The 9,968-nt window shown below is 39.1% G+C and overlaps 1 protein-coding gene across 5 annotated transcripts in view; it reads right to left on the bottom strand.

The window, feature by feature from the left end:
• Positions 1-3,767: 3,767 nt before the first annotated feature.
• ITGBL1 (integrin subunit beta like 1) overlaps positions 3,768-9,968 on the bottom strand; it is a 209,332-nt gene continuing 203,131 nt past the window's right edge. For all 5 annotated transcript variants that reach the window (XM_024123118.2, XM_055089327.1, XM_028497570.1 and 2 more), the window contains 2 exons: positions 5,448-5,561; positions 3,768-4,485 (listed from right to left, as the gene is read on the bottom strand). In XM_024123118.2, coding sequence (XP_023978886.1) covers positions 4,394-4,485; positions 5,448-5,561 — 206 coding nt within the window. In that variant the 3' untranslated portion in view covers positions 3,768-4,393. The remainder of the gene's footprint in view (positions 4,486-5,447; positions 5,562-9,968) is intronic.

Below are 9,968 nucleotides of genomic sequence, written 5' to 3'. Positions count from 1 at the left end.
TACCATGCCAAAGAAAATTTTAGCTCTTTGATGATACCTCTCTTGCTATTTTTCCAGGATAAGACTCCACCATTTTCTCCCCTCAAAAACTGTTTGCTGTTTTAAGTGCAATCCGTCACCTTCGGTGTTCTGTACAGTAAATCTGATGGAATTTATTTGTATTTAGAGACCACCACGTGTTCTGTACCTCCATGTACATATGTCGATCTTATCAACTCTTTCCAATATCACATTCCTTTTGCATCCATATCTGGTGTGAGAGGGTTATGTCTACTGATTTGTTATGGTTAGCTGACCGTTTCACTCATTCCTCAACAGTGCTCTGGAATGTTCATTGTTTTGGTATTTCAGGTGACATCATTTTATTTTCCTATAAGTTTGCTTTCTAAAATATTTTGCTACAACTTTACTTGGAAAAATTATAGAAGAGATGCAAATGGTTCAGCCTATATAAAGAGTAAAATGGAACGGAGCATCATGTCATTACAAATCTTGGAGAATTTAGAGATGCGTGCTCTAAATGTCCCCTTGCCCTGAGTGTTTGGGGTAAGGGCTGGCTTCAAGATGGGCCCACAAGACTCCAGCTGCAGTCTGTCTAACTGTTTGTCTCTTGGAGAGTAAGAAGAGTTTCTTTATCACACCTGGCCAGTTGCTTAATGAATGCCTAAAGCACTAAAACAGTCAGCTGTTTTCAGGATGACCAACATCAGATTTGGTTCTTTTTTAAAAAACAAGAAAAAAACTTCTCTCTTTTTAAGTTAGACATGTATCACTTCATTTAAAGTTTTCTCCCTAATATTAGAGTGAGAATTAACATTTAAAGGAGAGACCAGATTGACTAAGAAATCCATTTTAGAAGGAATTGAAAATCATTAAAAATTATTTTCAATGTTATTTCAGAACAAGACTATATCCAGGGCAAGCTTTTGACCTAAACGCAGGCATATCAAACTCCAGGTGTGAATAGTATTACTTTGGAGTAAAATACATTTCATCATGTAGCTTTCTTAGCTTACAAAGTGGCACACAGGGCCTGTTGACTCTCTTGAATACCGAGTAGGGTTTTAAAGGTTTGATAGTGAATCTGCTAACAAAGGCTGAGTTATGTTTTTGTTTTTTCCTGGTTTTCTCTATCATTTGGTCTAATCCCCATGTTGTGTTTGCATTTGAGGTCGTGGAGGCCATTCCTTCCAATGCGCGGTAGGAATCTAGATTAGCTCAGCGTCCAGGAAGACAACAGGATATAGTGATTCTCTTAGGTCTTAGGATGTTAGTAGAATCTTATTAAAAAGTCCTTTATGGAAGAATTCCTCAGTGATGGTTAGCCAAGAAAGCAGGGTTGGTGCCAACACCATCTGCAAACTTGTCGCATCTTTCCCAGTTGACATTAATCCCACCATAACTGCCGACCAACTTGGACAAGCCGACAAAATTTGCATATTTTCCCTCCACCTATTACAAGTTTGTTCTTGCCCTGCCTTTTTTTTGAAGAGGAAGTTTTTATCTTAGTAATGGAATCAAAAGTCGAAGTACAAAATTACATTTAAGAAGGGTAGAATCTATGTCTTTACATGTAACTATGTTTATTTTATTTTTCTCCAACTTAAACATGTAAATTAAATCACCTCTTAATAGATCTATTTATGTTTCATTGCTAGAGACAAAATCACACATAAAAACACACACAAGAACTGTTATAGCAGACAGAAAGAGGTAAAAAGAAAATATTTCTGCTTTAAAAGAAAAATATTCATTAGAGTTTAGGTACCATGTGACTTATGCTATAATTCAGTTTTGGTTCAATAATTCATAGCTAAATGAACCACAGAATATAGCTGACTATAATAGATTTTGTCCAAAAATTTGGACAAATCACATTCTGAACTTTATAATAAAGTAATTTCTCCATATTTAAACTTTTTAAAAAGCATAAATGCTGAGGACATTTTTCTTACATGGAAATATAAAAAGAGCAGCATTCTTGTTGCAGGGATAACAAATATAGAGAATGATAAGAAAAATAAGACACACCTAGGGTAACGTGATGAGACAGGAAACTAAGTAGAGCAGGATGGCAAACTTCTGCTCGGCTGCAAATACAGCTTGCAATCTGTTTCTTATGGCCCAGGAGCTCAGAATGAGGTTTTTATTTTTTCCATTTTAAAGTATTAAACGTGAACAGACAAGAATCTTCTATAGAGATGTATGTGACCCACAGTCTAAAATATTTACTGTCTGGTCCTTTATAGAAAGCAGGGTTCTGCAAGAGGGGAAACTGAAAGTCATTTGTATTATGATGGCTGGATAAGGTCATGAATTCCAATGTTTGTGCACCATCACATAAGGCATCAAAATTGCAACTGAACAATGATAACAGATTTGTTTGAGGCTTAAAGTGTTTAGATAGAGAAGAGGAAAGAGTGCAATCTCTATTATTTCTTGACTGCTTATATAGTCCCGTCATTTTACAAAAACTGATACATCAATTGACATACTTAATAATAGAGATACAATTGACATGGTTGTACTCCTTAATCTCGGAATAGAGATGACAATTTTATAAAGCTCTTCAAGTATGAGAACACTATTAATACTATAAAAATCAGCATCAGTTAAATTTTCTCTTAAATAATTTTCAATATCAAATTTTTAAGTAACTCAGCAGATACATATTTTCCTTATTTTTGGTGATTTGACTTAGAAAAGTCCAAGCCACGACTCTAGAATATTTACATCATCAAGTAAAATTTCCAAGCAAAAATTTTCATCTTAAACAATATGGAAATGATTTTGTTACATTATTCTAGGATTTTACAAAATATAAATCACATTTAGAAAAAAAGTGGGGTTTTTATTAGCTCTAAATAATTAAAGGTTGCCTAAACTAATGTGTATAAGTAGACTTAACTGTAAATATGTAAGGGAAGTCCAAATTATTGTACATTTTCATAATGCAATGTGAATTTCATACAGAGCAGAATTTCACCATTAAGAAAATAAACATTTTGTTCTTATTATTGAGTGAATTTTTGTAATTTCTATTTCAGCCATTTCTGGATTTTTTTTAAATCCTCTGAGCTTTTGAGACTTTTTATTATAGTATCTCTTCTTGATTTCTTTGCATGTCCCTACTTTTCCAGTAAGTAATGTATCCCTATAAATAAGAATCTTTTAAGAGAAGTGAATGTGTATTTCAGGCCCATCATATATCTAACTATATGTTGTCTTTTTAAAAGGCAAGTTACCATGGAGTAAACAGTAAAAAAATCGTATTTCTTGTATATGTAACCCTTGCCCAGTTTTTAAAAATGTTCTAGAAACAGAAAATAGATACCCCTGAATAAAAATTCATTTTTTGGGTTAATCCTCAGTAGGCAAATATATACTGACACAGAATATAAGCAACTTATGTCACCATTTATTAAAAATGTCAAATTTTGCATTTTTCATATCTTCCTTAAGAGTCTTTTTTGGTGTGAGTTTATTTTTAATATTTTTTAAAGATTTTTTTTGATGTGGACCATTTGTAAAGTCTTTATTGAATTTGTTACAATATTGCTTCTGTTTTATGTTTTGTTTTGTTTTTTGGCCGCGAGGCATGTGGGATCTTAGCTCCCCGACCAGGGATCGAACCTGCACCCCCTGCATTGGAAGGCGAAGTCTTAACCACTGGACCGCCAGGGAAGTCCCTTGTGTGAATTTAAAGTGGGACTAGACAAATGACGACTTAATGGCTAAAATGACCAGTTTTTTGTTTTTTTTTTTCAAAAGCACCGGTGATGTAGTTTCTGCCTGCTCCCCTACCCCATGTGTGTTTGTATACCACCTACCTCATGTCTCCATATGGAAATACTGGCAAAATATGGTCAATGGATTTATGTGAGGATATATCTTTTCCTTAGACTCCAGTATGGTCTTTCTTGTATAGGGGTGTGCATTTCTAACAACCGTGTAACTCAGTGTTTCTCAGCTCAGGCACCATTGATGCTTGAAGTCAGATAATTCATTGCTGTGGGAGGCTGTCCTGCACCAGAGGATGTTTGCAGCATCCCTGGCCTCCACCCACTAGATGCCCACAGCACGCCCTCCCACCCCACCCAGTGGGACAATGAAAATTGTCTGTAGACATTGCCAAATGTCTTCTGGGTGGTAAAGTTGCCCTTGTTGAGAACCACTGATGTAAATTAAGGTAGAAAAAAATCTTTCTGGCGTTATTTACATCAGAATTTGCTTAACTCATTTTTAATGGGTACCCAGATTTCACTGAGGCGTTCAGAAATAGAAAAACATACAATGGTCTGTCTGACCTGTCCTAGGGGTGATTATATGTGGTTCCCTCTGCATTTATATGTTCTAATGGCCTAGAAAAATAAGAATCCAGTTCTCTGCCATGTTAAGGATATTCTGTGCCGAGCCAGATTTCGCATGCATTTCCGTTCCATCCATCCCAGCATTCACAGTTTCCACAGCTACAGATTCCATTCCCTGCAATAAAGTACACGGGGGAGTCATTATCATGATCAGAAGTCACCAAGTTAAAATATGTTATTCTAAACCACAGCAGTTCATAATCAAGACCATTTCCTTCATCCTCTGCAGATTTTCTTATTCTGTTCTGTAGCCATCTTATCATTATCTCATTTAGCAGCTATGGGAAATGTGATTTTTCACATAATTAATAGCATCTGCTTGATGCCACCATCTGTGTATCATCTAATAGTGACCATCCTGTGTCACTCCAGGTGGCTTCCATGTCATAATTTTGTTTTCCTGTAGAGAGCAAGTTATGTCTGACTTATGAATAAATGCTAAAAACCATAAAGTCCCCTGACATAGAATGAGGTAAGCTGAGGAATCAGCTGGAAGAGGAGCCTTGTGCCACAGGGGGGGACAGACAGTGAATGTCTGGCTTAATGACCTACACAAGCATTCATCCTTTACCTTCAACTAGAAACAAGGAGAACAAACGAAACGTGTCTGTCTTTCCCCTGTAACTTGTTCAAGCAGATGTATTTTATAACCGATCATCAGGAGGATTCAATAACTTGGGAGAGCAGCAGCTATGACACTGCTAAGTCTCCCTCGTGCCCCCAACACACACACACCCCACTCCCTGCAGCCAACGAATACATCAACCGTCTTCGAATTAGTGGTACCTGAGTCCTGTTTAAAATAATACTCCATTCCCTACACCAGGCTCAAAGTAAAATGGTTGTCAAGACGATTATTTTCTCTTTTCAACATATAACTGCATATGTGTGAGGTGAGGGTGTGGTTACTTTTGTCCGCCAATGCCCACTCCCCTTCTGCAGTGACTTCCTGTGAAGAGTGGCTCTTGATTACACGGACGCTCTCCTGCCCAGCTGTCTACGGCAGTACGCGGTGGGTATCATCTGTCTTTATTGCCAACTGTGACATAGAACGGTTAGGGTAGGTTGCTACTGCACCTGTGCAAATGAGACCATCATGTTTGTCGCAGTCTCTGTCATCACAGTCGCAGAATTCTCCCGAAATATACCATTCTTCGGCAGAACAAATGCACTTCCCACAGTGACAAGAACCTGAAATCACAAAGGGCACTACTTGCTGACACCACTTAACTAAAGGTTTCCGTCTAGAACAGAATATCATCAGTGCGGCAACAACAGACTTCTAATAGCCTGTCCTCCAAGGGGAAAAGTTTATTGAATAGCCGGTCGCTCAGAGGGGAGCCTGACTTACTGTAATTCGTAAAGGTTATCCAGGAAAGGCTTCATTATGGATCTAGACAGTTGCAATTAGCCTCGAGCAAATGTTCCATGGCCCAGCCTGGTTGAAATGTCAGTGAGAGCAGAATGTGGTTGATTCTTATAGATGGCCTTCCAAAAAAGGTATTCAAAAATAGATGTTTTATTCTTCTTTTTTTTTTTTCTGAATTGAATCACGCTTTAAAGGTGCTTGTTTTTTAAAGGAATCGAATAGCAAGTTCTATTAAGTGGGGATGCATTTATTAATAAAAGAAATACTGAATTATTGTGCTTACAATTCTGGATTTTTGTTTACATGATTTTCTTAAAATAGGGACACGCCTGTATATTGGGTAGCTCTTTAAAGTGCTAAAAATACACACATAATAACTCATGTATATTCAACTTATCAGATATCATTCTCAGGATTTCCTGCCATAATCAAGGATAGCTCTAATACCCCCCAAATGTTCATCTTTTATGAGGCTCTAGGTCCAACCACCTTTTCCATTACTTTACACATCCCCTCTTTTTAATTAATTAACGTCACTAATTAAAAAATTCCTCTAGTTATTAAAAACTATTTGGTTTGCTGAGAAATTATTTTATTAATTATTTTAATATGTTTAAAAGAAAAGAAAATTTATGGATTAAATGGTGGCACAAAGGGAAGAAAGCTCTCACAGTCTAAATGTCTTCATCTGATGGCCTATAAAACCCCACGTGGCAAAATTACCTCTACAATCACAGTAAAGACACCTTTAAAATGTAAAGGAAAACACATAAAAAGGACTTTCCCTTCCTTCTATTTCCTTGGACGGGTCCGTCTTTCCAAACACGTTTTCCTTTTACTAAAAGATGCTTATCACTAAATTGTTCTGGTCAAAAATCACCTTAAGAGATTGTGAAGTAGAAAAAAGTACTTTGACCTATTTAACAAAATTCCAGACTCGGTAAGTTCAAAGTACAGTCGGAGAGGGGCAGGAATCAATCATTCGTGCCTCTAGGAAGCACAGTGCTTAAAAAACGAGTTAACAAACTGAGTAAAGTGGCTGGAGAAAAGGATTTCCTCATACCATGGAGTCAGGAAAGGATCTGTATAAATGTATCTCAAGCATCAAGCACTATGTGGTATTTCATCTCATGGAAATGACTATCTGCATTTTCGTGGCAAAAATCCCCAATGGCCAAGTTAAACTTTCCACATTCCTGGTCATGTGGAAAGTAAGGGAGTACTAGTTGTGTGCTCAGAGCTGGGTTTACATTTGTTAAGTCCTTGCTTAAGCACAGCATGATTTCATTTAGTCCTGACTTGCTTTCCTGAGGGTCTTGGTTGATTTGCATTCTCGAGTAAAATCTAGACAACTTTCAGTTCTGATGAGTGGCTGACAGCCTGATGGTTGCTTAGGAACCAGTGAGCGAGGCCTTCCGGCTCAGTGTGTGAGGCGGGCTGGCTCTTTCTTGGTCTCATTCAGGTACAGTGTTACCTTAGTTTAGAAATTTATCCTAGTTTTAAAGATTTCTTTCAAAGTTCTAGGCATGGAGGTGTTCACCATTCAACTGCTCATTTAGGAAATGGATAGCAACAAATCTGCAGACACCGCCCCCCAAAACAGAAAAACAACTTGGGACATTTCATTGACTTTTCATTGAAATTTCCTCAGAAAGCACCATATTTCGTGCTTTATTTCCATGAGTAATTACTGGAAGAACTGGATTGTTTTCAGTTGTTTCTAAAATAGTATTTCCTTTGCATTCCAAAATTATTTCTACAAAGCAGCAGAAGTAAATGACTTTATTTGTCCATGATATTCACATCTTATGCCTAGGATATTTTTTTGTATTTTGTCACAATTCATGAAAAGATCTCACATTTCATTTTTAAACTTAACCTCTGGCCTTGGAACTATTTTAATTACTGCTCTTGCTTCTGGAATGCTCAGCTTCAGTCTAGAGCAAAGTATTTTCCTAAAACTGGTAAGCTCAGCTAGAGTTAATATGGTATCATGGATAGACCATTTGACAAATAAATTCCAGTTCCAAAAGTCTACTAGTCACTGAAATACTTAAAGTGAAAAATGGGGACTGAGTTTTGTATGCGCTACGGAAAAGGAGCTTTTCTCAGTCAGCGCTTTCCCCAGCTGGGTTGTTCTTCCCTGTTTGTGCCTCTCGGAGGTAGGAAATTCTTCTGCTTGTGAAACTAGGAATAGCATGTAATACTAACACATTGTGATCATTATTAGGACCTCTTACAGCAGCGCCTTGGTTGTAAAGTGCTCTGTTTTCATCAGTAACTGGGGGTCAAACTGCCCATCTCCAGAAAGGGAAAAACTTAGGCAAAGGATTCTGTCAGACAGGCACAGGCCGCAGGACTGCCAAGAGGGGAGCAATTGTTCAGCTCAGCTGGCCGGGCTCCACTCACACCCATGAGACCCAGTCCAGCTGTAGGGAACAGCTGGCTCATCTTGGCAGGATCTCTAGGGTAGTAAGGTCACGACCACAATACCACTGACCCATTTATTGTCTTTCTTAGTATAAGGACCCTAAAGAGTGCTCTGATCTCCCTTCTGCTTCTCACAGGCTTCCATCCCTCGGAAACCCGCCACATTTTCTCATTTGTCTTCAGAGCATCCTCAGGACACAAGAAGGGGAAAGAAATGAAATTCTTCTGCCTTCAAAGCTGAGAAAATGAAAGTACATCAGTTAACCTAAGATTCCTATCTGATTCAATCTACTCTTGTACCTACCTACCTGTGATGCCTCTCCCAGGGAGAAAAAAACAAAAACAAAAAAAACCTTTCATATAGTTTCAAAAAATGAGTCGTGTGTCCTACAGATCTGCCCCGACAGCCATATCGGGGGAGGCAACTAGAGCATGGAGTGAAGACTGGTTTTTGAACCATGACTTTCACCCTTTCTCTTTTCCAGAGATGGAGAACGGGTCGGGCGGAGGGGAGGGATAGGTAGTGGAGGTACCGTGGACTTAATCTGGACGACGCATTACTCGAGTATCAACGTAAGAGTGTAAGGGGTCATTGAGCGACATGCAGTTACAACCATTGTCACACAACAGCATCTTTAAGGACATCAGAGTGGATCACCTAGATCTGGGTTGAAGTTATCAGGGTAAGAAGGTTATCGTGTATTCTTGGATCCAAATAAATAAATCCCCAAACGAACAAATAGCCTATAAATTATATCACATATTCCGCAAAGGTAGCCAAGTTTAGGGGAGACCTGGCTCTGAGATCATCTCTGGTTATTCCCGCAAACAACTGAATATAAGGGCGAGGCACCTTTGTTAGCTGCCCCATTAACAGAGTCGGACTTTCTTTTTCGTCCATCAAGCCTGACAAAATGCTGCAACCCGACATCCCAACGGGCAGATTTCACTATTGTACTAACTCTTCCATCTGTTATGAAGGTCACGACAATGTATATCTTGTTTTAAATTTTTCTATGGAGTGATTTATTGCCTTGGCTATAAATTTGTAAAGAAATAAAACGCTATTTCTTCATCGTCTCCTGAGGTGATGGCTTTATTCACAGCTCCTGGGGAGCACACATTTCAGCCTCGTCTTTTCTGCTGGAAACACACAGCCGGGTCTAGGCTGCTAAGTGCTGTGCCCTGGGGGTCTCAGGCCCACTACTCACACCTGCCCCGTGATCGGAGAAAGAAAAAGACTCGATTTCCTTTGTGAAAATCGGGGTGAGGGGTTTCCATTTACAAATTTGAGGACAAAGTACATGGCATTCTGGCAAGTCCATGAGATGTATCCAGAAATACATGGCCCCAGTTTAAATAACTTGGAAGGGATTTCCTTCTCTGCCACCATGCTGAAGACCCTTAGTCTGTTTCAGGAGCTGCTTTTCTTGTGGTTCTTGGGCTGGGGGTTGCATGGTGCCCTCTATCGGGACAAGGATAACTTCTGCATCCCCACTATCCTTTGAAAGACACAGGCCCACCATCTCACTTGTAGTGCCTTTCTTGCTCTATAGTCCAGCATGGATTCTTCCAGAATAGGAAGAAAAGAAAGGAGCCCACAGCCAGCTGCTGCCAGCATCATCACTAACAGCAATCTCAAAATGTACAGCCTCGAGCCAGGTTCTACATTTCCTTCTGAGTTTAAAACTCTCTACCCTGGGGGAGGGGCTTCCCTGGTGGCGCAGTGGTTGCGCGTCCGCCTGCCGATGCAGGGGAACCGGGTTCACGCCCCGGTCTGGGAGGATCCCACGTGCCGC

This window comes from Physeter macrocephalus, chromosome 13 (assembly GCF_002837175.3).
Source record: "Physeter macrocephalus isolate SW-GA chromosome 13, ASM283717v5, whole genome shotgun sequence".
Lineage (NCBI taxonomy): Eukaryota > Metazoa > Chordata > Mammalia > Artiodactyla > Physeteridae > Physeter > Physeter macrocephalus.
The sequence above is the reverse complement of the archived record's forward strand: the minus strand, read 5'-3'. Positions and strand labels throughout refer to the sequence as shown.